This window comes from Centrocercus urophasianus, unplaced genomic scaffold, assembly GCF_019232065.1.
Source record: "Centrocercus urophasianus isolate 14NV4802_14NV808 unplaced genomic scaffold, USGS_Curo_1.0 seq_18, whole genome shotgun sequence".
Taxonomy (NCBI): domain Eukaryota; kingdom Metazoa; phylum Chordata; class Aves; order Galliformes; family Phasianidae; genus Centrocercus; species Centrocercus urophasianus.
In genome coordinates this window covers 3,039,057-3,065,844 of record NW_024884733.1, presented here as the reverse complement: position 1 = coordinate 3,065,844, position 26,788 = coordinate 3,039,057, and the positions used below count along the sequence as shown (strand labels likewise).

Sequence of the window (26,788 nt, the reverse complement as noted above, 5' to 3'; positions counted from 1 at the left end):
GTGTGTTAATATGCAGTAGAAACAAAGTAAACCCATTCTTTAGGAAAGAAACAGAATGGTTTTCTTGTTGTTTTGTTTTGTAGTGGTAGAGTGCAATAGAAAACTATAGCTTAAACTATAAATTGCATTACATCCCTGATTGCTTATATTTTAATTGGAAGAGATGATGCAAGTCTTCAGAAAGTGAGAAAGACAGAGTGCCTGTGAACTGTATCAGCTGTTAATGGGCAATGTCATCTTTCTACTTTTTAGGCTGGAATCTGTCCCCAAGAGCTCTATTTCTGCCTTACCAGTGAACCCTCATCCTGTGCCTGCTCGGGCACCAACAGATCTGCCTTCAGTGTCTGTCACAAAACAGTTGCAAATGGTACCTCGTGGATCTCAGCTGTATAATACTCAGCAGGCAGATATCTTTTATCAAGATCACAGGGGAACTGCCCCACCTTTTGAGCCAGCACCCTACCAACAAGGTAAATTTGAGGCCGAGCTCTCTGTCTTTTGATTTACATACCAGTTTTATTTTTTCTTCTCACCTTGGTGTTTATGTTTCCGATTAGTCTTTTTTGCATGTTATGGAGACTTTAGGCATTACTGTGGTTATGGTAAAGTACAATGGAAATGCGTGTGTCAGGATGCTGCACAGGTGTGCTTTAGTGTGTAAATGCATTTGGTGAGTTACCTCCTGCCAGACTGCTTAGGTCTTGATTGAGGACTCTGTTTTCATTTGCTTTAGAGGTTTTTGTCCACTGTAGTAAGTCCTCTTTCTTCAGTTTTTCTGAACAGTTGGCCAGGTCAGGAAATTAATAGGGTAACCCTCGATTCAACTTGATGCAGGAAAAATGGAAAGAAACATTTAAGCTGCAGAGGGATTTATTCTTGAGGGGTAAAATAAGTTCTTTAATGCAAGGTGTGTTAATATTTCAGAAATGTGTGCTCATGCATATGATGGGTAGAAACGAGTGAAAGTGGGGAACAGCTGGGCACAAAAAACAATGTTAAAAAAGTGGAAATAATAATAAAAATAATAATAATAAATAATGATAATAATAAAAAATAATGGAAAGGAAAAGTAAAGGACACAGGAGGAGAAGTTATATGTGAAGAGACCAAATGGAGAAAGAAAATATTGAAGGATATTTATAAAAAAAAAAAAAAAACAAACCCACAAACCTACAGCTATATTAAGATGGGGAATTAGTCTTGTCATTAAAGAAGAAATTGAAGAGAGAACTGAAATAAAGAGAAAATAATGTCACAGAAAAAGAAAGGAAGTGACTAAGGGAAGCGGAAAGAAGAAGCTCTAGAAAGGAGTGGAGGAAAGCATTTGGGGGAATAGGAAGCTTGTATTTAATTTTTGCATGCCAGTGAAGATGTAAGCTACCCACAAAGTTGAATGTGCTCATACTTAGTGATGTGCCCCTGTCCATATATGTTTTTAAATTATCCAGAAATTCCAGATGAATTACCTGAAACATTCAGGTAATTAGCAGATGTGATTTTTAGAGGTCTTCGTGTGGTTCACAGTTCTGAAATTTGCTGCTGCTTTTCGAGAGGTGGAAGGAATATTTGAATAACTTTAAAAACCTCATCAGTCCCTGTTTGTGCAGGCAGTGACTGATGTGTTGGGGCAAACTGAGCTTTAGTTGCACGGATAGAGGCATACAAAATGATGGTTCCTTTTGCTTTTAGCTCTCCTCTAGCTAAAAGCATTCATGTAAAAAGAGAGACATCCTAGAGAATTAATTCTAGTTAGTATGCTGTGGTACCTGTGGTGGGCTCGATCTCGCTGCCTTTTCTTCAGCTACGGTAATCTTTACATCTTGCTGTCACTTGTGCTTTGGATCAAATCCTGCTTCTCCAGGATTTTCTGAAGTGGTCATTCTTGAGCAGAAACACCAATTAGACAGCGGTGGCAAACAATAAATGTGAATGAATTTATTCCTGTGATTGTGATACTTGTAAACTGCAGTATTTGGATCAACCTGCGTTTACGAACGATTGTTGTAATTAATTTCTGTATTTCATTTGTCTTTTTCTTGCCTAAATTCAGGAGTTTACTATCCTCAAACCATGTCTCGCTTTGTGCGGCCTCCTCCATCAGCTCCAGAACCCGGTCCGCCTTATTTAGACCATTACTCACCCTACCTTCAGGATCGTGTGGTGAGCCCCCAGTACACACAGCCGCAGCAATATCCTCCCATGGGACAGCCCATATATCCACCACACTACGACAGCCGCCGCGTGTATCCCCCTGTGCAGCCCTATCAGCGAGAGGAGATGGGGACAGGGCTTCCTCGGCCCATTGAAATTCCACAAGCAGCTGTACCCTCCTACGTACCGGAATCCAGGGACAGATACCCACAAACGGAGGGTTATTGCCCAGTGGCTCCGCATCTCAGTCAGATCAGACCTTCCTGCCACCGGGTACGGTTTTCCTATTGTGTTTTTGAAATCGTTCCCCAGAGAGAAAATACAAACTAGTTGAGAAATGGATTTTTCTTTTTTTTTTTTTTTTTTTTTTTTTTTTTTAATAAGGTGATGTTTTTTTGTGGAATTAAAAAAAAAAAAAAAAAAAAAAAGGAGAATTTGGTGAAGCTGATGAAAACCAGAAGGCTGTTTATTATTGACCAACTGGGCAATTGTAATGATGTTAGTGTGTAAAAAAGCAGCTTGCTGCTTAGAGCTTGAAAAGTATAAGTACCGTAGTTTTCCATTTCTTGCAACATACAGCTGCCATCCCTTGCTTGGATAAAACATTTTCTAATTTAATAATTCAGTATGTTAATGCTTCAGAAGTTTTGTAACGTATTTCTGTCTTAATTTCAGCCTCATCCCAGCTTGGATGAACTGCACCGACGAAGGAAAGAGATCATGGCACAGTTAGAGGAGAGAAAGGTTATTTCCCCACCTCCTTTTGCGCCTTCTCCAACCTTGCCTCATCCTTTTCATTCAGAAGAGGTAAGCATATTTTTACTTGTGAGTATGATTAGATACTATTGTAGAGTTTTTTTTGTGTGTGCTGACAAGTGACAATAACAAGAAAAATAGAACAGTACTGTGTTGAAAAACGTTGTGGAGATGATCGTATATTGCAGGTGTGAAGCCCTTGTAGTATGATCTCCAACATGGCTGGCTATTCTGTGATCTACCACTGATCTGAAGTGATATGCTGTAGGTGCCACCAACAGAATTAGATCAAGCCATTATTAATTGAGGTTGTCAGACTTTAAGTCAGTAAACTTGGCTTCATTCATTCCCGACAAGTTTTGAGTTACCCAACAGTTTGACAGAGATGTGGGGCTTCTTTGGTATTGTTTGTTTTTTAAGCCAGGGTTAATATATCACTCTCATACTGAGCAAGTGAACAGTTGACCCTGGAACTGTTACCAGGCGATCAGGATTTGATATGTGTTGTGCCTGTTGTGGCCTAACTCCAAATGGATTCAATTTAAATAATAATAATAATAATAATAATAAATTCTGATTGTGTCTTTTTAAGCTCAGTGCTGTTCTAATCAGCTGTGGCTGTGAAGCTGCATCTTCTCCTTACTGACAGAACCAGATCTTTGTTTTTGTACAGTACTTAGATGAAGACCTGAAGGTAGCTGGGAAATACAAAGGAAATGACTACAGCCAGTACTCTCCCTGGTCCTGTGACACCATCGGCTCCTACATTGGAACCAAAGATGCAAAACCCAAAGATGTTGTGGCAGCAAGGAGTGTGGAGATGGCGGTATGTAGGGAGTACGGGAGCACTGAAGAAAGGTTAATGCTTCTCCAGGTTGGGAAGGACTCCTTGCTCTCCATGTTGATGGCAGTACTTGTGATGGACTTTTAAGCTCAAAAGTGCATCATAGTGAAAGAGTGTATTTGCAAGTGAGCGGAGTGCTCTGCTTTTGAGGTTATAAACAGCCTGCATTACTGTTTTTAAATTCTGGATGTAGATGCAGGCTAACCACTCTGCCATGGTTCTTTATGCTTACTTGAAATCTAAAAATGACTCTGCAGGCAGCTTGTTAATTAGACACATCCATCTGTTGCTTCCTTTACTCCTCTCTGTAATACGGAGATACCATAACTTGGTGCTATTAATTCCATTTACGGTGATTATGACTGCTGTCAACTGTATCATTAGATGCTATTAGAAAGACTTTCTGAGATGTTGTGACCACAAGAATGCTCTATATTTGCTTGAAATTTCTCAAAGGAAGTGTAGTCATAACACTTGATTGATTCATCTTGAGAACAGTTTCCAACTCTTTGCTGTGCATATTCAGTCCTTCACTGATGCTATGACTGGATATGATGTTACTTCATGCAGCTGTGTTTTTCTAGATCACTTCTGCAAAAAGAAAGGGGCAGAGCTACTGGGGGGCCCACTACTGGGAGACGTGAGTGTAGGAAAAAAATCTGATTCTGAAGTAACACCACTGTTCTATTTCTTCCTAACATTTCCGAAGAAGTACAGTGTTAGCCTATGGAAGTAGAAATGCCTGCAGACCTTGAAGGGAAGGGAAATGTCTGTTTTGTCTGAGGGACTATTTTAGAGATGCTGCAAATACATAATGCTGGATTTCATGCATTTGGTCATTGTGACTTTTGCTGCTTTAACTCCTCGTCACTCAGTAAAAAGAAGTACATGAGAATTGATGCTATCATCTAACAGACTTGAGATGAAAATGTCAGGCTTTTTTTAGAATCCCTTTGCCTAATGCTTCTTTCAGCATGTTAAATTTCTTTAGTTTTCAGCTCAGCAGTGATTTCTACTGTCATCTCTTTATTCCTGTTTGTTACCTGGTCAATTTCCATCAATCCTCTCCTCACTGAAAGCTTGCAGAGTTTTAATTTTGAGCTGTAATGAAGCGATTTTAAAATTTTGACTTCTCTCTGGTCTTTTGTGGCCCCTAAGAGTGTTGACTATGAACCTCAGTTAGAAACCAGGGTGTTCCAAACAGTACTACTGCTTAAAGAAAAATCTGACTATGGAGAGATGTATTGTACGTGTCCAAGTAAGTGTTTTACTGACTGATTCCAATTCTGCAGGCTGTTAGATGATAAAGGCCTTAACCCTGTGCTTCAGAGGCATTTCTTTTGGACTGTGGAAGGAATATATATTCCTCAGTGATGTCTACTGATCTCCTTGATTTTATTCTCTACTTCTTCACTGCTTGTCCCATTAAACTTCCTCTGTCTTCCATCGGCTGCTGCTCTCTTCTCTTGGTTTGCTCTGTTGGCAACTGTTTCACATTGGTGGTAGTGGTGAACATCTTAAGCTAATGATTCGTGAACCAAAAGCAGCGGAGATATAAACTGCAGAACAGGAAGACTATTTGGTTTTGCTCTCTTCCGATTAAATTCTTCTTTCCCATCTCTTGTCTAGAACGTGGACAGTAAAGCCATGCGTGACCAACGATTAGACATGCAGAGAAGAGCAGCAGAGGCTGGTGATGATGACCTCATTCCATTTGGAGACCGACCGACTGTGTCGAGATTTGGGGCTATCTCTCGTACTTCCAAAGCAATGTACCAGAATTCTGGTCCCATTCAGGCCATGGCGGTTCAGGGAGCTTCCACCAAATCAATCATTTCAGGTATGCACGTGCTCTGGGATTTTGGTGGTTGTCACTGTTTTCTTCAGTGCTACAGTATAGTGCAAAGTGAAGACAGGCTCTGAGCTTCTTTCTTGCCTCAGAAATACAGATAAGGTGTATGTTATGACCGTAAAATAACTATGGCAGACTGAGAAACCCAGATAAAAAGCTGCAGCTTCTTCCTGTTCCAAGGACAGATTTGTTCACACACAGAATGTGTGTTGGTAACTTCTTGTCAGTGATACAGGAAAATTAATTTGTTCTCCTGGTCCCTCTGAGGTGAGGTTACTTTAAATCTGTTGCAGCAGAATCTAGAAATTGGCTGCTTTCTCAGGTATGAGTTAGCTGAGTGATTTAAGTGATAATTTTGTAGGATTACAACATGACTTGTTTTCCTTGTTTGCTGGCAGACTACAGTCCTTACGGAACTCATGGTGGCTGGGGAGGCTCTCCATATTCTCCCCATCAGAATATACCTTCTCAGGGACGTTTCAATGACAGGTAGAAGTGTTCTACTTTTTTTTTTTCCTTCTGCCTTTTTCTAAGATCTTCCTTTTTATCTCTTTCCTTCTGTACCAGCTCAATTATTATTATTTTTAATCTCCTTACTTCTCGTTGTTTTTCTGATCTCAAAGGGAGAGACTGTCCATGTCAGATGTGGCTGGTCATGGAAAACAGTTGCCCTCAGCTGAGCGGGAGCAGCAACTGCGCATGGAGCTGCAGCAAGTGGACCATCAGATTAGCCAGCAGACACAAATGAGAGGACTGGAGGTTGGTACCAACATTTGTAAGAGTGATGAGAAGTGGCAGGGAGAGAGAGATGAAGCTAACTTTTCATATGGAGCTGCTTTTTGTATATTGATGACTCTTTTCTCTGTAATAATACTCAGTATCAATATTTAATTCTCTGATGATAGACATTAGGACTGTGGTAGAAGTGTAAACTTCTTTGCTTAGCAGCAGAAACTTCCAGGACTTCACAATTAAGCAAATCAACACCATACTTGAATGTGCACTCTGCTCATTCATGTTTGCTTTCATTATCTCTCTCACTCCCCCTCTCTGTTCACCTGTTCACTCAGAGGCAAACTTCTTTTTCGAAATGGCTGTTTGTTCCTCTTGGCTCCACTGGCCCTGAAAATGTCTGATTCTGTGTGCAGACAGCTGTGTGACCTTCATCTGTTTCATGTTTGGCTTTGTGTTGTGCCTATTTCTTCCTGAATAGCACAAGCCACAGAAGTGAGAATTAACTATTAAGTACAGTTAACTGAACAAATTAAAGCCTAATATTTTGTCTCCTTTTGGAAGAAATGTTGTCACTTGCAACATAAAGAAATATGGGAGTCTGCATTTGTAAAGGAATTAATGAGCTGAAATTTTTGTTTGTATTTTGTGAGATTTAAATAGAAGGAGAAATAGCAGGGCATAATGAAGCAGTGGATATAGCAAATCTTTTGTTGTTTTTTTTTTTTTTGCTTGTTTCATTTTCATAATACATTGAGCAGGGGAAAAATCAGTAAACATTTCTGTCTTCAGAAAACACTAGAAAACTATTCTAAGTTCCTCAGCAAGTACTCCTATCAGTTGTCTTTGCAGGAGGAATTGCTATAAGTAGTGAGTGGTTAGCAGTTTCTACTGAAGCTATGGCTGTGTGAGAACTTGTGTCAAGTTAGAAGGATTATTGCTGATTTGTCGTAACAGCTGACAAATTTGAAGTGGCAGCAGCAGTTACAAGTAGTTTGTATTTTTTAGATACTTGAAACGTAACTTGTGTTCTCGTGCTCTTGTTTGGGAACAAGAGATTGTTCAAAATTTTGCATGTCTACTTTTGCCATAATGGGAGAGTATTGGAAAGTTTTCAAAACCCTTGAATGTGCTGCCTCTCCTCCTCATTGTTACTGCAGTTGTGTCAGTGTTAAATCCTACATAGTTGAGTTTGAACTTCGATTTTACTATAATGGATGGTAAATCCAACAATTTGGATTTGTTGGAACTCACGGGTTATTGTGAGTAACAGCAGCCTTCAAGTTGTAAGTATATTTGTAATACAGAAAGCTTTGTAATTTGCCTGTTACCACGTTGTCACAGTCACTAAAATTCAAGTCTGAGCATAAATAACTAGATTATCTTGCTTTTTTTTTTGTCAAACTAATGAGCGCCTCTACTTATAGACCAGCCATATGCTTGGCTGTGAGTAGATGGTGCAGTTCTCAGTGTCTCAATGCAGAGCACAAACTCACAGAACTCATTCCCAGATGTTAACAGATTTTTGGAGTGGCTGACATGGTTACTGCTTTTAACTTGGCTGCTGATAACCTGTGACTACAGTCTTCTGACCCTCTCTCTTCCTGTGCTTCCTTATCTGGGTCAGTAGAGAATGACATATGCCATTATCTTATATATATACTGAACTCTTAACATAGTGGTGTGATAAATTCTACACTGTAAAACAAAGCAGCAGGTTTATGTATCTGCTCTTATCTTTTCTCACCAGCTAGCTCACAAAAGAGTTTTTGCTCTTATGCTTTACCTTACTTTCAGGAAGGGAGAGGCATGCAGGGAATATCCATGCAAATTTGTTACAGTAAAAGGTTTTTAACACTTCAAAAATGGAAAGATATGTCTGTATGTGGAAGAGATGTTTGAAGTTGCATTGAAATTATTTCAGGTGGGACCTTGTTAAGCATGGAGTGAGAAGGTCTTGGTTTTACCAATAAGCAGTACTCCAGAGTTATGGCCTAGTGCCCTTTTTGTGCTTGCTGTGCCATGTGCTCAGTTGTGTATGTGCTTGGCTTTATGCATTTAGGCTGTTAGTAACAGGCTGCTGTTGCAGAGGGAGGCGACTACCCTGGCAGGCCAACCACAGCCCCCACCCCCACCTCCCAAGTGGCCTGGGATGATCTCAAGTGAACAGCTGAGCTTGGAGCTACACCAGGTGGAAAGGGAAATTGGGAAGAGAACCCGGGAGCTGAGCATGGTGAGTGCTGTGGGGCTGGGAGGCAGAGAGGTGGAGTGGAGGGCTGTGTAGCTGCCTGCAGCCCTTTCACCCCAGCAAAATGGCTCTCTGCTGGCTGCCAACAGCTGGAGTCACCCATCTCCCTCTTCACCTCTTGATTCTTCGAAACCTCCCGAGAAGTTTTGTGATTCTTTGTAAAGGATTTGAATTTGAGCCACTTTAAAATACTCTGCTTTTATTTTGTTGCTGTTTGAAAATGAGCGTGGCGCTGGATTTCCTGAAAATATGAATTGTCTCCAAGATCACTGTGCTGTGAGTTGTGTAAATTGCTTTAGTACAGAAAACATCTCCTGCAGGTGTAGGCTAGTGTTCAGTGGTCTGTGTGCTGTTACAGTCTATGGTCTTTGTGTGTTCTTACAAGAATTACCCCTTCCTTTCAGAAAGTACTGCGTCCTGAGGTGATGAGAATATCTTACTGAGTCTCTTTTCTTGTCTCATGGCTTTTGTGGGCTGCACTTTGCAACTCCAGTTTACAGGCATTCATCACTGATCCCAAAGAAAAAGTCTCAGGTTCTTTTAACACCATGTTAAAGAGTTATTTCTTCTCCCCCCCACCCCTTTTTTTTTTTTTAAAAAAAAAAAGGAAAGCCAGTCTTCACTGGATATAAAGAACAAACTGGGCACCACTAAACAGACAGAAAATGGACAATTAGAACCACAAAGCAAGGTTCCAGCTGAGGACCTCACACTGGCATTCAGGTAACATGAATACTACGAGCTTTCTTTGCACAACAGGGGAATGGCTTAATTGGGGTCAGATTGTTATATAAATACATACCTCTTGCCTCATGTTTCTGATGTGGAAGCAACTGCTAGGAAAAGATTGTACAAATCCAGTTGTTGTAGTGCAAGTGTGAATTTAGGGCCATTTCAGCTGATGGGTAACTCGCTGTATGGTATTTAACACGGCAGAAAAACTGCTGTATTTTTCAGACCAGAAGTTCATCTAGTCAATATTGGATGGTTAATAGGGGGGAGTGGGAAATGCGCAGTGAGAGTAGAAGAATTCTTTATCTGCTGATTTAGTTTCAAATAAATGTTCCAGATGTGAGGGGGAAGTTATTCCATCCCGGTTTGTAATGTGAGTGCTGTGTAGGATAGTACATAGCTTTGAAACCGAGTTCATTTTTATTAGAAGGCAATAATTTTTAATGTAGATTCTAGAATTAGTTTGATACTCAGTTGAAATAAGTTGTTGGCTGGCAGTGCTGGGGAATCTACAGTTTTCATTGGCTACAAGTATCTGCAGATACTCAGATGTTATCAGAAAAGCTCAAATGCTGCAGATGCGTCATTAGTCAAGACTATGGTACTTCATGCAGGTGGTTTGGAATCTGCATATTTATTCAGAAAATGCATCCTTTTCAAAAGTTTATGAAAGTCCACGCTTCTTATATCCACTCTTAGCTCTTCTTTGCACCATTAGACTGAGACTTCCAAAGGGGAAACTGTTTCAGTTGCTATTTTAGTACAAAACCCTGAAAGTAATGAAATAGAAACAACTTCCATACATCCATGCATGTTAAATATTCTGGAATGAATGTGTGTATCATGCAGAGCTTATCTAGAATACTAAAGGCATTTGGTTTTGTTTGTTTTCGTAAAATCTTATGTCTTCCTGATGAGATCTGAAGTGTAGCAGACAGCCTATTCGTTGTACATGGTTTGTGATTACACATGTTCAGAACTGCTTATTGAGGTGCTGCAACAAGTCTTGAAATCCTTTCGCTTAAACTTTCAAAGCTCAATAATTACTCCTCTTCATCTCATCCCCTTTCTCCTCTTCATCTCATCCCCTTTCTCCTCACAACTTTTCCAGCAGCGATGTTCCAAATGGATCAGCCTTGACACAAGAAAACATCAGCCTCCTGTCAAACAAGGCGGCATCTCTCAGCCTGTCAGAGGACCCGGAGGGAGGAGGAGACAGCCAAGACTCCCAGAGAATGGGTGTTACACCCACATCTGCTCCATGAAGAGAGGCCAGCGTACCCCAGAGTTCCTTTTGCTGGGGTGTTGGTAGCTTCCGTCACGTTTTATTCCAGGAGTGATTGGAGAAACCCTGGAGCAACAGCCATAGCAGAGCAGCAGGTCCAGAGGCAATGTGCACAAACACAAATACTAGAAACAAATCCTGCACATAGTTCACATTAACGCATTTTTTAATTAAAAAAAAATGAAAATTAGCAGTATCTGCAAGCAATTCAAATTAAATTTGTTTTTGTTCTGTGAATGAACTTTATTTTAATAACTTCGGACGCCTTGGGTCCCAGGGCTTAAAAAAATAAGATATTATATATATACTCTGTTTGATTAATTGTATGATCTTAATGAAGTAGGTTTTTTCTTTTTTTTTTTTTGGTATTATTACATACCCAGTGCGTAATTCCTTATCACTTCTATTTCTCAACAAATATAACAACCTGGCCATTTCCTTTGTATGATTTAAAGGTAAACAGGGAATGTGGGCTGTAGAGTAGCTCTGGATTGCAGTGTCAGAAGATGTGCAGCAAATTAAATTCGTAGAACAATTTCTCCCCTTGTTTGTAGGAACTGAGCCCAGCTTTTTTCTCGTTTAAGTAATTTTAAGTTTAAATATGACAATCTTTTTCAGTGCAACAGATGCAGACCAAATGTAAGCTTGTGCACAGCATGTGTGATCAGAACAGGAACAAACGATATGTCCAACATTCAGTACTTTTATTTGAAGATTGCTGTCCTGGTGGGTTTTTTTTTTTTTTGGTGGAGTTCAGCAGAATGCAGGCAGCTGAGGCTCACAGTAGAGAGACTGAACTATCCAGTCAAGGTTGTGCAGCATTACTGAGGCAAGGTCTCTAGAAATAGCAAGCAGGAAGAATATAAGGCTGTGCAGTTGCTTGGAAGGATGTTAACTGGAGGTGAACTGTTGGCCTGTACTTGGTCACCCAGTGTTAGGTTGGTTTTGCTTGATTGCTTTTCCCACTCTCTTTACGCTTTTAAAATAAGCTTGTCCAAAGTGCATACAATGAAGTTAATGCAGAGGGACTCATTAACCTCTCTGCTTTCTGAAACAGGTCTTTTGTGTGCACTTCCCTCTCAGCAATCCTTGCCTTTGTTATTTCTTCATTGTTATTTTATTATTAAAAATATAATAATTTCTTCTATGACCTGATTATTTTTTTCTGTTCAGTGGCACATCAGGTATTTAATTGTGATGCCGTTTTCAGTGCCTTTCATTGACAGAGATGATCATCTTTGGTTTGTGCACATCAGCAATGGTCATATCTCAGAAACAGAGGAGAATTGTTTGTTCTCTTGTAAAGTTCCCATTGTTTAGGTTCTGTGTGTCACAGACCTCGGAATCAATTTCTGGTTTGTCTGTCGCTGCTGCGCTGAATCCTTCCCAGATGCCTATTTAGAGGAGAAAAGCTGCATCAAAAAATTCCACTTCAGGTGCAGCACTGATCCTATCAGTCATAGTAAAAATGAAGTAAATTTGGTTTGAGACCTAGCGTGCTGCTTCTAGTAGATGCTTTGTAAGCATGAGTTGGAGGAACCGTGAGCCTTTCTAGATCTGTTCTCTTTAAAGAAACAAGGGACTTGTTCTTGCTGCACATTTTTTGACTTTGTTGGCATTAGGGTGAAGAACTTCATAGAGGTTGATTTTTGAAGTGCTGCTCCCTCTGCACCTTCTTGGCCTGTTATTTTCTTTCTGGGTTAGACTACTAAATCAGAAAGCACTGGTTATGTAATAAATTACTGCATTGCTTTGGTTGGGTAAAGCAAGAGTTAATAATTTTCTTGTTTGTTTGTTTGTTTTTTCCTTACCTTTAACTCCTGCTGAGGTCATAGCAACCTTGGGCTAAGCTTTGCATTCATCATACTGTTAAATAAAACAAAATATGGGGGGTGGGAGGGGATACAGTCCCACTATTGCCTACCAGTAGGAGAGTCCAAACAGAAGACTCTTTTGAGTAGCAATTATTTAATTTGCCCAGTCAAGGCACCGCGTTTGTATACTATTTCACATTGAATTTGATTATGCCCTACAGACCTGGCTGGTCAAGGATTTGATACACATATTGGCTTGGGATTCGAGCTTTCTTTTTTATTTAAATAAAAATTTATATATAAATATATATATATACATATATACATAGTTATATCTGTATATATATTGGGTATGTTTTAAGAATTTTTTCGCATGAGCGCAGCTGTTGTGATCAGATATCTGGGAGGTAGAAGCACTGAGTGAAAATAAAGGCATTTTTTCAGCACACACACCCATGTATCTCCATATCTTCACGCATATTTATTTTGCTCTTAGTTGAGCTTTAGCCTCTTAACTGCTAGCAGTAGTTTTAAAGCATGCTTTTATTTTTTAAACCCCTCTTAACTTTTGGCAAAGAATCATCTTGGCGCTGCAACTTTGCCAGCCCCCATCCATCCACATCTCCTACTTGAAGCCTAGCGGCACAGCCGTTCCCTTGGCACTGAGCAGAGCGAGGCTGATGCAGTTTAGAGCCTGGTAGGTCTATTTCCTCCCTTCTCTGCTCTGAGCGTGGTGAGGAGCTACAGGTTCCTGGCAGCGTGCTTGGCAGCCGGCTGACGCAGCACGGCGCTGTGTCCTCCCATTCTCGAGCGCAGAGCTCCACCATCAGGTCAGCCTGCTCTTCCTTGGTTTTAATTAGTGTACTTCTTCCTGCTGAGTCTTTATCAGCACAGGGAGCTCGTTTTTGTTGAGATAATTAGTGCAATATTCTCACCTAGCAGGACAAGCCCAGAGGGTATCTTCTGTTTACTGCAATATTTTTTTAATGTGAACTGAATTCTCAAAAACGGTTATGTTTGGAACTACAGATTCCTTTTCAACACTAGTAAGAAAATCTGGAGGAGCAGAGAACTTTGTTTTACCTTTTCTTGCTTCTGCCAGCTAGTTTCCTTTCCACATTAGGAATCGCTCCCTCTTTCCTCTTTGCTTTTGCTCCTTGGAGGTTAGCATTAAATCTTTCAGATTGCCTCTGCTGGCCTACATATAGCAAGTGCTCCCAAAACATGGATTAGAAAGGAGACCTTACTCTTGTTGCTTCTCCTGTGTCCTGCTCTCCGTGCTGTACTTTGTGCGTGGTGTCCTTGTTGTGATCAATGTGTCCAGGTGAATGGCCTCTTTGCCCAGTATTATAGTTTGGCTTGTTAAATAGTTTGTTTAATATCTACCAGCAATATTGATTTTTGTTATTTCCCCCCTCCTCTTGCCCTTTCCTTGTTTCTCTGGAAAAGCTTAGTTGAGGAGACAGTCAAACAGCCATGTATGGTGCATGCGTTTGATTCTTTCTGAAAGCAGCACCTAAAATGTTCACTTTTTATGAAAAAAGCTGGGAGAGCAGGTAGTTATACATACAGTGAAGGCACTGACAGTTGCAGTATGTAACCAGAGAGTGACAGTTCCTGGAGCAACCCTATACCGCATCATGGCCCCAGCTGTACAGGAATACGTGTGCACCTGCATGAAGCTGGTCTGATCTGTAAAGCAGTTCAGTCCTCCTACTAAAGCAAGAGGAAATAGTATTACAGTGGTGTTAAGAGCATCATTTCGTAGGTAGGTTGGATTTTCTCCTGCAGTAGACACCTTTGGACAGTTGTTGATACCTGAGTTTCAGCTTCAGTATGGACAGCCCTCCCTCTCCCCCCAAGAATGGGAAGCTTCAGGTGGTAGGTTAAGCTTCAGTGTGTCAGTGATTCAGCCAGTGTAGAAGTGATGTTGGTTTATTCTGTACCATCAGTATCTTTCTTCTCTTAGAAACATCACTGCATCCTTTCCTACGCCCTAGTTCTCTATATAGGAGAAATCTATACTTAGTTGCCCCTTTTGTATGTTACTGTATCCTGTCCCATTTTAGAATAGCACCTTTTTCCTTATTATCAGAGCACCTTTCAAAACTTGGAGTACTGTTGTCCCCTTCTTTCCCTCGATTTCTTTTCTGTCTTGTTTCCTTGGAGCCTTCTTCTCTGCCTCTTGTCCATACCTTCCTTTCTTTCCTTCTTGGCTTGCCCATTCACCCTCCCTGATTGTGTAACAGTGACAGCTTGCTGCCTCAAAACAGAGCATTCAAATGAATTCGCTTAGCCAATAACTTCTGTGAAGTTGCCTTTTCTAATGGTGTTATTACTCAGTGATGCACAAATGTGATATTGCCCCTACTGGTAGGCAAACGAGGGATCTGTATAAACATGGTAAACTGCTGTTTTTCTTTAAAGGAGAGCCAAAGACTTGTGCTTTACACTTTTTTTTTTCCTGGTGTAGCCATTTGATTGTCAAATCTTTGTAGGGTTCTGTGAGTTGACTGTATTATCCTAACAGAAATTTTAAAATCTTCACAATTGTCAAGCCTTACCCATGCATTGTGTTGTGGAAAATCATTCCGTGTAGTCATACAAATTGCCATGTACTGAGATGTATCTGGGGTGTTCTGACATGCTCTGTCTCCCATGTGCTCTCCCAGCTGCTCGAGTGGCTCATTTAGAGAGGGAGAAGAAACAGAAATTTTGTATAATTGAAGAAGCCTTGTCTTAGTTTAAATTGACTTGAATACTGATTTGAATTATCTTTATTTGCAGTAAAAGATAAATCTGTGCTACAAACAGATTTATTGAGCTATTGAGCCCTTTGGAACTGAAAAGGTACATCAAACTAGCATTAAATTAGATGAATAAGAAGCAAACTCGTACGGCTACCTTGTCTCATGACAGCAAAAAAGGCAAAATCCTTTTAGAAAGGACTAGGAAGGAGGCTTTTCACTGACAAAAATAAAAGTTCACTTGCATTTCCCTGCCTAACTTAAATTCTTGCAGACTGTTACTCAGGTTTTTGGGTTCAGAGAGAAATCTGTGAGGAGCCTAACTCCTTGCTGCCATTTCCACTTATAATCTGAACCGTAAGGAAGCAAACTGCAGGATAGTTTCCTGAAGGAGTGCAGTATAAACGAGCTATTTCACGCCTACTTGTATGGTCCAACAAATTCAGAGCTAACAGTCAGGAGGCTCAGCAGCAGGAGTGCTGACTCACCTTCCCTGTTCTAAAGTGAGGAACGAAGAAAACCCGTGTCAGCAGCGTGCAAGTGCTGTGTCCACGTGCAGATGGAGTATTCGTAGTCTTAGAATAGCTAGAAGGAACACAGAGCAAGGCTGGCTGTTTCTGTGACTTCACTGCCGTGTTGGGATTTGGTCATTGTTCATTTTTACAGAACATCACCTCCTACTCTGAGCTAAAAAAAAATAATCAAGTGTCAGCAGCTTAACCTTTTGTATGACAACAGATCAATTTCCCTGGGTGAAAAAAAGGAAGCAAAGTTCTTGAGTTGTTTAGAAAGGAGTTTAGACATGAATTAGAAAGACCATCTGCCTTGCTTGCATAAAGTCTGAATGTGAGGAGAGTGAGGTCAGACCTTGGTGCTAGAAGTTGGATGGCTGCTGCTTGCCGTACCCGAGCACGCAGTCTGCGCAGCACAGATTGATCTTTCTCAGATCAAGCATAGCTTGGAATGTCAAACACTGCACTGGGGATTCTGTTTTCCACACTCAGCTGTTACCAAGTGCATTAACTCCTACTGAAAGGAGGAAGAAAGAGGCTGAAGAGTAAATCAGCTCAAGTTATGTAAGTAAACAATTCAGGGGAACGTTATCCCAGCCGTGTCCCCGTACCTAGTTAATAAATGGTCTTTACTCTTGTGTGGGAGGAAGCTCAGTGTTGTCACTGTCTGTGAGGCACTTCTTGTGATGCAGGTAGGGTCTTGATTAGCAGGGAAAGGAGAACAAACTTAATACTGATTTATTTATTTTTTATGGCAAGAGTAACATGGAGTGGTGGAAACTCTGAACGCTGTTGTAAGTTAAGAGGGTGCAGTTTTTTCTGAAAATTCCTAATAAAAAGAGCGTGTGGGAATTTGGATTTTTCTGCATCCTCTTCTTTCTACATCAGAAACATCCCAGTCATTAGAAGCTTAAAATCTGTGACCATAGTAATCAAAATTGGATGTCTTGTAGCTTAGTAATGTAAATAATTAACTATTTATCCCAGTCAATCTTTGCAATTTCAGTGAGCTGGCATATGATTTTAGTGCAGATTGCCAAAGTGTTCAGCATTTTGGGCAGTTTAGGTGCCTGGCTGCATCCTGCACACAGTTGGATGTTTTCCTGCTCCAGGAAACAAGAGAGTTCTAGGAAAAATCAGCTTCAAGTGGAGGAAACACAGCCTTGAGAAAAACAGAAGTAACAGGTGGTGCAGTGTCTCTGACAAAATAACAACACAACGCATTACAGGTAATGGGGTTACGTATGAAATGTGAATGGGAGAAAATATATGTGTAAGGAAAAAAAAAAAAAAACCAACCTTGTGGAGTATTTGATGTTTAAGAAATGATTTGCTTCTTTGTACTGTTCAATGGATTTATGGATAGTTCTGTGGCAGGCCGTACTCACAAGTCTTTGGCATCCGAACCAGATTGTGTACTGGATGAATCCCACAACTGGACGTGTGCACTGACCTCTTCATTTCCAGCTTTTTAAAATAAAACTTGGTAGCAGCACTTTAGAGATGTGTAAAGCAACAGAGTGGAAACCCTGTTTGCATCACAGCTGCTCCAGAGTTTACAGTTGGCCCCTTTTATCTGCAGCCCCTTCTGCAGGAAGCTGCTGTAACGTGGACAAACCCAGCACACCAGACGGCTTGGTTTTTCTAATTCTAAGGAGTTCCCGTTACCCCTTTGGCCTTTGCTTGCTGTGTAAGCAGCCTCTGTGCCAAGAGGAGCTTTCCTTGAAGTCAGCTTAGCAACTGTGCTGTAGCTTGATTATTTTCCCCGTTTTCTATACCCAGTAACACAGTGTCAGGAGCTCCTTCCTCATTGTAGCTGTTGCTATGGGGAGGAAGAGGTGAGGCAAAGCACTCGTGAGAAGAGAGAGGAAGAGTTACAGGACGGTCAGTGCAACAGCTCCCAGCTCCTCTTGGAAATATCTGCTTCCAGTTGTGGGATTTCTCTATAGATGACTTTTTTTCTCTTGTTTTTGTAAGCCTAGGTGTTTGTTTGGTTTTTTTTTTTTGATCTTGTTAGTTCTGTACCGGTCTCCCCGAGACATACTGCAGTCATTATCACCTTTTTGGGTGGAGTTTATTTTTTGGTTTGTTTGGTTTTTTAAATAACTTTTTAACATTGGTGCATATATGCTTGGGATAGAGCTCATGTAATTTTCCAATCGTATTGATTGTATGTGATTGTGCCCTGCAGAGGTATATTTAACAAAAAATAAAAAGGATAGTCTAGGTAATAAAGGAGACCATGAGATTTGTTGAGTCAGGTTATGAACTATTTCTTGAATTTATTTAGGATTTTGGATAAGTGAAATTCCTTGTCTGCTGTTCTCATAAGTCACTGCTAAACAAAGCGTCGTTATTCCCATGTGTTGAGCTGGTTCTGTTCTTGCTTTTTTCCTCCCCCTGTTTTTCTTTCTTTCCTGCTTCGCTTTCCCATTGAAAAATAATAATTCTTAAGCCTTATGTGGATGGCTGACTGTTGGAGTGATTTTGTGAATATGTGCTGTGTGTATCTATCGGGACGCTTTCAATAGAAGTAGAGATGAAGTAGAGCTTATGAGAAGAGTTCCATCAAGTGAATTCTTTGCAAGTTCTGGGGAAGCTGGAAGCCTTGTACACACACTGAGCCTGCGGGCACTGCAATACCTCTCCTTGAAGCATGAGGTGCTTTCCTGCCTTTTGGGAAAACCCAGGTGACAAAAGGAGTAGGAGAGGTCGCTGTATCTGACTGTCTTTACTCCTGCAATAGACTTCTTATGGTGGGAAGAACAGCCTGCCAGGTATTGTGCTGCAGTAGGACGGAGCGGGCTGAAGGAGGCAAAAGGCAAGGGAGGTCCAGAGGTCTGAAAGTCAGTGTTTGTCTCCCTGTTTCTTTCTTAAAGTACAGAGCCTACGTGTCACTTGTGTTAAAGAGCAAGGAAGCGGAGACCTATTGCGTGTGCATGATGGTGACATGGAAGAAGCCTTATGTTGAAATGCTGTTTCCTTTCCTCTCTTTGCTTTGCTTTTCTCCCTGTTCAAGCTGGCTCAGCCTCACCTTGCTTTCAGTGTCTGAGAGTCCTTTGAGTTGCAGATCCAACAAACACTTGAACCGGTGGAAAGGTGGTGATTCACTACTTGGTCTGTAAATAGATGGAAGTGTCTACAAGGTCTTATCTGCTTTTCTGTCAGCATTTATATTAAATGATAAATTAATGGAGAACACTGAAATATCTCTCATTTTCTGTCTCGGATGAATGTGCATTCCTCTGGGTGTGCTGTCCTGATGGCGTATGGGTTCAGACCAAGGTGTTGGTTCTCCTTGGGGCTGGAGCATAAGAGATGCTGAATGGCAGAGAAGCAGCTGCTTCTATGGGCTGTCTGTTCTCTGCCTGCCTGCAAGCCAGGTCGCTCCTTCCAACAAGAAAGAATGTTCAACATAACCCATTTTGCTAATTGACTGGAGGTCCAGCATGCAGTGAGCACCAAATGCTGTCCTCACTGCCTTTAGGGCAGTCACACAGCTGGCCTCTCACTGGGTCACTTGAGACATTCGGTTTCTATGAAGAGAGTTGTGTTTGGTAAGCAATCATGTGGAAACTGGGTGTTTCTGCAGGCAATGGTTCCCTTTCTCATTTTCCCCACTGGTCTGAGGGCTCAAGGATGTTCAGGTACACTTAAAACCAGCTTGAACTTCTGTGGAAGTTTGCTTGTAAAAAAAAAAAATTAAAAAAAAAAAAAAGTGAATTGCTGCAGAGTCTGATCAAAGGGACTGAATGGGGAGCTTTGGGGAAACCTGCTGTTTTTTTTCTCTGGCCTCCTCAGGGGTGGCTCTGCCCAGCCAGTGCTGAGCTGTTAGTTTGAGCTGAACCCGCAATAAATTGCCACTTACCTACTGCACTCAAGATAGGTATTTATCAGCTCCCCTGTGGAGTATGGCTTGGGCAACTGGTGGATCCCTTCAGCCCTATGCTGGGTTTGGGAATAAATACTTAGAGGAAGCCCCCAGCTTGCCATCTTCTTGCATTCTGCAATTAGCCTCGCTGCTAATAGGGCCACCATCGTAAAGGGGTTGTTCCCTTGCTCTGTTTTAGACATTCTGCCTCTGTTTGCAGTGAGTGCATAGCTGCAGTGCTGCTGTGCCTCATCACGCTGGTGAGCCTTGAATCCTGTAGCTTGAGCTGCGTGGGATGTGCAGAACACAGTGGGTGCCTGCCCCTGTTTCACGTGGCATAGAGCTACCCTCAGCACTGGATGAAGAGCCCCTGCTTGGGTGCAGCACACTGCTGTGCTGGGAGCAGAGAACAGGCGATCCCTTCTGAAGGCTCTGGGGCTGGGAGCAGACCTTACCTCAGTGGTTACACCAGCACTGCTGGGAGCACTGTGAGCAGCACAGCTGAGCCCTTCCTTGCAGTGCGCTGCTCGCCTGGAGTTGCTGGGTGCTGCTCAAAGGGCACCGTGTGGCTTCTGTGCTCACTTTGGACAAAGACAGCCCTGCTGGAGGATGGGTGAGAGCAAGAACGTGTGCGAGACTGACGTGTTGGGCACAGCCAGTTTCCAGGTGGTACTTATGGCCCTGGGCTGTAACGCAGCCTTGCTTTGGAGGCCCTCCTCTGCAGCCTGGGACCACAAGCGCTGCTCCTGAGAGCTGCGTTTTGCTGAGCAATGAGGTACCAGAGTGAGATTCACAGACACCTCAGGGGTTGGGATTGAGTGACCTCTGGAAAACTTTTTCACGAGCAGTTGTTTTTTTTATTGGCAAGAAAGGAAGGCACCTTACGTTTGTAAGGGGTAGGTGGTCAAACTTTCCCTTGTCAGATTGAACTTTAAAACCTCTTTCAAGCCAAACATTGCTTTTTTGTTTTCCTGCTCTTTGTTTAACCTTCTGCAGCGGTCATCAGCCTTTGGCCCCAGCATCCTGCCCCCATCCTGCCCGCTGCTGGAGCCCAGTGTGGAGCTGCTCTGGGAGCCTAGGGCTTGAGCACTGCCTGTCCTCCTGGGGATCTGCATTTACATCCAGAACACAGGAGGCTGAAGGCACCAGGCCGGGTAAGAGAAACCACTTCTGCTAATGCTTTGTTTTCAACCGAATCACAGCTCCATTTTCCTATTGAAGGAGTTCAGGCTGCTGCTGCTCTGGACGTGGGGCTTCTGCCCAGGACATGGGGAGCTTAGAACATCACAGTTCCCATCGAGGAGTAATTTGTGCCCAGCTCACTGATGGACTGTGCTTCATCTTATTTCTTTGTGGCACTGCTTCATGCTGTGGCGACCGCTGTGTAGGCTGGGTTGTCCTGGGTGAGCACCAACCCTGGCCTGGCTGCGTAGGAGCAGCCCTGGTCTGCTCTGCACCGGTCTGGGGGAGGGGAGCAGTAGGGAAGGGTTTTCTGTTGATCTCTAATCAGGGTGAGCTGCTGGGCTCAGAGGAGTGCTGCAGGACTGCCAGGGCAGGTAGCAGGGGTGAGTGCAACGCTTGTTGTGGGATGAAGGCAAAGCTGTGGGGGGACACATGGGCTGTGCTGGCAGCAGCCTGGCTGTGGGATTGGGGGTCCCCACATCTGTATGGAGCCCTCTGTTTTTTAGCTGAATCAGCAACTTGTTCCTTGGTTTTCTGTGCTTCTCACAGAGGTGATTGAAACAGGACAGCCAAGCCCTTCCCCCTCTGTGTGCTCTTCCTTGCCAGTAACCCTTCCCAGGCAGCCATTTGCTGTAATACTTTTGGACTCCCTCCAGCTGATGCGTGGAGTGTGGACAGTACGAAAGGGAGGCCCAAGGAGCTGCTGGGGGAGCAGGGCAGCTCCCAGCCAGTGGTACGGCATGCAGCCCTGTGGGTCTTGTGTTCCTCTCCCACCGTGTGTGTGTGCACTGGGTATGCTGGGGGGCTGGGATGGCCCAAGGAGCTGATACATCAGATTGAAGGGGCTAAGAGTGTGAAATCTCACATCCCCCCGAACGGATGGAATCTAAAGCCGGAACAAGCTGTGGGATGTTCAGCACCAACCGCAGGGCATGCAGTGCAGTGGTGTGGGGCTGAGCTCCCTCCCCTGCAGGAGCTGGAAGTAGGGAACAGTGCCACTTCCTGCGGTGCTCCCAACTGCCAGAGTGCTTCCCTTCCTCCTGCCTGCCATGGTGCTTGCAGGGTCAGTCTATTTGACTTCCCACCCCTTTCAGGCTTTGCGTTCTGTGCTGCTGCAGCTGTTCCATGCATCTGTCCTTCATATTCTTGCAACAGTATGTTTGCTTTTACCACTCAGAGAGGCCGTGTTCTCAAGAGCAAGAGCATCTTGTGCACGTCTTCTTGCAGTGCTTGCTGCTGCACTAACAGTGTGCTGGAGAGGGCCCCCAAGGCTCGGTACAGCCCCAGTGCCAAATGAGGTAATTTCTGCTTTCATGGAAGAACTGCAGCCCAGATGAAGTCACAGACTGATCTGGGTTGGAAGATCATTCAGCCATTGCACAAGAGCACAGGCAGGGAGTTGTGAAAGAGCCCAGAGCTCCGTGCATCACCCTGTGCTGCCCTGCTGGGTGCTGGCAGCTCCAGCGGTCATTAAAAAAAACCTTCAGTTTTGCCACTGAAGGAGCAGCACAAGGTGGCTGCAGCGGTGGGCACATGGGGTCTTTCCCCATGCCTCCCTCCAGAGGAGCTGTGGGGACATGAGCAAACCCATCGGGAGTTACACAGAGGACATCTCTAGGATGCAGTGTTCATCAGCCCTAGGGTGCCCAGTAATGTGCTGCTGGGGCTGGCGGGATGTGTATCCCCTGCTTGAGCTTCCTGCAGTAGTTAGAACAGCGCAAGGCTGAGGTGGGCCTGAAAGCACAGCTAGAAATTGAAAGGGCAGAAGGATTTGAGGGAAAGAAGGAAACAGAGCTGGAGAAGGAGGTCTCCCCAGCAAAAAGGGAAGGAAACCATCCAAAGCACTGTGTCTGAGGGCACTCCTCTGCTGAGCTTGGGGCACGGAGCTCTTCCCCAGGAGGGAGCAGGGCAGGGTCTGTACAAAGCAAAGATGTGAATGCAGTTCAGAGCGGACTTTGACGCCTTCCCCATAGAGTGATCAGAGCTTTGGTCTGTTTTTGCACCAGCTTGTTAGGTCTGCTTAAAAAAGGGCACCTGTGGCTCTAGGAAAGCACTGTTTCCAATGTGCTATTCTAAAAGCAGGGTGTGCTCAGAGGTGTGCTGCCCTGCTGGGGCTGTCCCGGTCCATCCCACAGCTGCACTACAGGAGGGCTATGGGAGGAGGACCATGAGGGTCCCGATGCCCCGATACTGGCTGGGCTGGGGGCACCAGGAGCTCCCTGGGCAGGCGGGCACACACTCAGCAAACTCTCTGCTTCCAGGATGATGCATCTCTTCATGGTGTGTCTCTTCGGCCTCTGGGGCATGGCTGCCCCTGTACGCTATGCCGTGGAAGACATTTGCACTGCGAAGCCCCGCGACATCCCAGTGAACCCCATCTGCATCTACCGCAACCCTGAGAAGAAGCCCCAGGAAAGCGAGGTGCTGGAGCCGGAGAAGAAGGGCAGGATCCCGGAGTTCACCAACCCCCGTGTCTGGGAGCTGTCCAGAGCCAACTCGCGCTTCGCCGTCGTCTTCTACAAGCACCTGGCCGACTCCAAGGACAACGAGGAGAACATCTTCCTGTCTCCCCTCAGCATTTCCACAGCCTTCGCCATGACCAAGCTCGGGGCGTGTGGTGACACCCTGCAGCAGCTCATGGAGGTCGGTGGAGTTTCCTCAGCCTTCCCTGTAGCTGCTACTGGGGCCTGGAAGGCTGTGGAGCCGGTGGTGCCAGCGGCTGCTGGGGGCTGCCTGGCCTGGGCAGCTGGCACGCAGGGGATGCTTTTATTTAAACAGCTGTTGGGTGGGAGACAGGAGGCTGCTTGGGCCTCGGCTCATTTGGGTTCCAGCTCTGCAAGGACCCACCAAAACCTTGAGGTGTGCCTTCCTCTGTGGGCAGCCCCTGCTATGGGACAGGAACCCTTCTCTCCCTGGGCCGTGCTCCCAACACTCTCCTTTTCCCTACAGAAGGGCTGGTAACACCCACTTCTGCCTCTCATAGGAAGTGATGCCGCAGATAATAAGCAATGTGCTATGGGATTTTCTGTGCCTGAAGCCCTGAGATGGATAGGAGCTGACAAATTGGAGCTGTCTTTCCAGCTGACAGCTAGGAACAGAATAGAAAAAAATCACTGTGCTGCTGCAATCTACCCTCAAAACAATTGCCACATACTTGAAAATAGATAACGAGTAGCAGAATTACTCAACAGACCATGAGAATTACTCCTGGGAAGGAGCAGCCTTCGGCATTCTCACAGGATTAGAGCAAACCCTGCAAGTCCTCCCATGGCTTGCACTGACCCAAGAGCTGCATCTGTCCCCATCAGTGCCATGCCCACCTGGTGCAGGGCTCTCATGGGGAAAGGCCAGGCTGCTGTTGATTCAGGAAAGGGTCAGGTTGGATATCAGGAGTAGGTTCTGTGCCAGTGGGTGGTTGGCACTGGAACAGCCTCCCCAAGGCAGTGGGCACAGTGCTAAGCTGCGGGAGTTCAAGAAGTGCCTGGATGATGCTGTTGGACACAGGGTCTGAGTTTTGGGTGGTCCTTGTGTGGAGCCAGGAGTTGGTCCCAACGGTCCTTTTGAGTCCCTTCCAACTCGGGATATTCTGTGGTTCTGTTATTCTAAGGCTGCGCCTTAGGGGATGAGTGGAGGGCAAGAGCTACATCACCACTTGCTGTTGGAGCACAGGAGCCTGCTGATGGATTCCTTTTTCCTCTGTGGTCCCTCCAGGTCTTCCAGTTTGACACTATTTCAGAGAAGACGTCTGACCAGGTCCACTTCTTCTTTGCCAAGCTCAACTGCCGTCTTTACAAGAAAGCCAACAAGTCATCAGAGCTAGTATCAGCAAACCGTCTCTTTGGAGAGAAATCCTTGGTCTTCAATGAGACTTACCAGAACATTAGTGAAATAGTTTACGGAGCCAAACTCTGGCCGTTGAACTTCAAAGTGAGTTTGAACTGCTTGAGATGCCTGGTTTGTTTGTTTTTTTTCCTCCCTGTCCTGCTTTTGCTGCATCCCTATCCCCTGCTGCAGGGAGTGCCACGCTCAGCACAGGGAACACTGGTGAAGACAGACAGCAGCTTCTCCTGTCCCAGCTCTGTAACCACAGTCACTTCCCAGCTTCTCCTTTCTAAACGGTGCTGTGCTGCACAGTGTCCTCCCTTGGGAGGTGTTTATAACCTTCCACTTAAGCTATTTTGGTCTCATCCTTCAGGAGAAGCCAGAGCTTTCCAGGCAGATCATAAACGAGTGGGTAGCCAATAAGACGGAGAGGCGCATTACAGAAGTGATCCCAGAAAAAGGTATCGATGAGCTCACTGTCTTGGTCCTGGTCAACACCATCTATTTTAAGGTACGGCTAACAAAGCTGGAGAGCAGCCAATTTCCAAGGGGCAGCGACGTTGCTCATGTTTGCTTTTGTCCTCATCATCTCCCTGTCAGGGGCACTGGAAGTCACAGTTCCCAGCTCCAAACACGAGACTGGATTTATTTCACAAAGCCAACGGTGAGACCTGCAAAGTCCCCATCATGTACCAGGAGTCCAGGTTCCGCCATGCGTTCATCCAGGAGGACAAAGTCCAGGTGCTGGAGCTGCCTTACAAAGGGGACGACATCACCATGGTGCTGGTTTTGCCCAAAGCTGGCACGCCGCTGGTGGAGGTGGAGCGAGACCTGACGTCGGACAAGCTGCAGGACTGGATCAACTCTATGAGGGAGGTCTCCCTTACTGTGTCCCTGCCACGCTTCCGCATCGAGGACAGCTTCAGCGTCAAGGAGAAACTGAGAAAAATGGGGCTGGAAGATCTCTTCAGTCCAGAAAACGCCAAGCTGCCAGGTGAGGTGTGAGGGTGGGGGCAACCTGCCTGCGAGGAAAAGAACACTGAGCACGTTTAAGTGATGCTGCACCACTGAGGGACTCGGCACTCAGCCCTCGCTCTGGGCACACAGCCCTGCTTAGCTCTGAGGGCACGGGAGTTGAGCAATACACTGCGTGCAGTTGGTGGAGGATATCCTCATTTTAGGGCAGATGTGCCTGCCGGGTTTCAGTGCTGTCCATGAAGGGAGGGACTGTTTTGCATCTAGAGCTCCTGTCTCAAAACATGGTTTTGATTTCCTTGTTTTGTTATTCTGGGTTTCAGGTATAGTTGCAGAGGGCCGTACAGACCTGTATGTATCTGAGGCTTTCCACAAAGCCTTCATTGAGGTAAGCTTCATTTTGTCCCAGGATGTGTTTTGCTTTTTGTTTTTTAAAAGCATGAAGCATAACAGGAAAAATGTAAAAGACTGTGGCTCTAACACAGATCGTCTCCACAAGGAGACACTGAAGCACAGTGCATCCTCGTGCTTCAAATTGGTGGGGAGGGATGTAGAGCCCTCTAAACGCTGCCTAACGCCTGTGTCTTAATTCCTCCTCCTCTTCTGGTTGGTAGGTGAATGAAGAAGGCAGTGAGGCGTCAGCAGCGACATCTGTTCTTATCTCTGGCCGTTCCTTCCCCATGAACAGAATTATCTTTGAGGCCAACAGGCCCTTCTTGCTCTTCATCCGGGAAGCCGCCCTCAACACCATTATATTCATGGGCAGAATATCTGATCCTTGCTCCTAAAGGCTGCCCGAGCCTCACCTCTCCCCTCCCTGCCCCTGGGAAAGGGATGGTAGGGCACTGCCATGCAACCCAGGTTGTGCTGGGGTGGCTGTATTACTGTTTGGTGCCAGCTGCAGGGAGGGGCCGTCCTTCTTCCGCTCCAACCCTCGTTCAAAGGAAGCTGATTTTTTTTTTTTTTTTTTAAATAATGGCACTGGTATTTTCATGGCAGCCATTCCAGTATCACTGGCATTCTTGCATCCGACCCCTCCTCCCTCTCAGGCATCAAACTGTAACTGATCCTCCAGTACGTTAAGGCCTGTAGATCTGTATGGAATAAACTCATCTCTGAACGGACGCTTTTCACTAAGTCACTTCCTAGGCTTAACCTTCCCTTTCTCAATGAACATGCCCTTTCCCACACTCCTCAGTCGCAGCAGCAGCAGCCAAGCAACCAATGCTGGGCCAGGGCCATCTTCTGCAGCTCTGCAGCATACA

At 44.5% G+C, this 26,788-nt stretch overlaps 2 protein-coding genes across 3 annotated transcripts in view; both read left to right on the top strand.

The window, feature by feature from the left end:
* The window catches only part of RC3H1 (ring finger and CCCH-type domains 1), a 56,917-nt gene extending 38,045 nt beyond the window's left edge, over window positions 1-18,872 (top strand). The window contains exons 11-20 of the mRNA XM_042819418.1: window positions 253-470; window positions 2,051-2,424; window positions 2,827-2,958; window positions 3,581-3,733; window positions 5,381-5,591; window positions 6,002-6,092; window positions 6,227-6,362; window positions 8,398-8,568; window positions 9,191-9,306; window positions 10,427-18,872. Coding sequence (XP_042675352.1) covers window positions 253-470; window positions 2,051-2,424; window positions 2,827-2,958; window positions 3,581-3,733; window positions 5,381-5,591; window positions 6,002-6,092; window positions 6,227-6,362; window positions 8,398-8,568; window positions 9,191-9,306; window positions 10,427-10,580 — 1,756 coding nt within the window. The 3' untranslated portion in view covers window positions 10,581-18,872. The remainder of the gene's footprint in view (window positions 1-252; window positions 471-2,050; window positions 2,425-2,826; window positions 2,959-3,580; window positions 3,734-5,380; window positions 5,592-6,001; window positions 6,093-6,226; window positions 6,363-8,397; window positions 8,569-9,190; window positions 9,307-10,426) is intronic.
* Window positions 18,873-20,568: 1,696 nt separating this feature from the next.
* Window positions 20,569-26,647, top strand: SERPINC1 (serpin family C member 1). 2 transcript variants are annotated; one of them, XM_042819354.1, is made up of 8 exons: window positions 20,569-20,698; window positions 21,904-22,024; window positions 22,988-23,369; window positions 24,438-24,653; window positions 24,922-25,059; window positions 25,149-25,542; window positions 25,847-25,911; window positions 26,138-26,647. In XM_042819354.1, the coding sequence occupies exons 2-8, from the start codon at window positions 22,020-22,022 to the stop codon at window positions 26,309-26,311; spliced, it is 1,374 nt and encodes a 457-aa protein (XP_042675288.1). In that variant the 5' UTR covers window positions 20,569-20,698; window positions 21,904-22,019; the 3' UTR covers window positions 26,312-26,647. The 2 variants fall into 2 exon arrangements, with proteins under 2 accessions (XP_042675288.1, XP_042675289.1); XM_042819355.1 differs by lacking the exon at window positions 21,904-22,024 and having other exon boundaries at window positions 20,570-20,698.
* The last annotated feature ends 141 nt before the right edge of the window (window positions 26,648-26,788 follow it).

What these genes read in the sequence shown, in the direction of transcription:
- SERPINC1 (XM_042819354.1), top strand. An exon ending in AGAAAACGCCAAGCTGCCAG is followed by an intron (nt 25,543 to 25,846) that starts GTGAGGTGTGAG and finishes TCTGGGTTTCAG; the next exon opens with GTATAGTTGCAGAGGGCCGT. An exon ending in TCCACAAAGCCTTCATTGAG is followed by an intron (nt 25,912 to 26,137) that starts GTAAGCTTCATT and finishes TCTGGTTGGTAG; the next exon opens with GTGAATGAAGAAGGCAGTGA.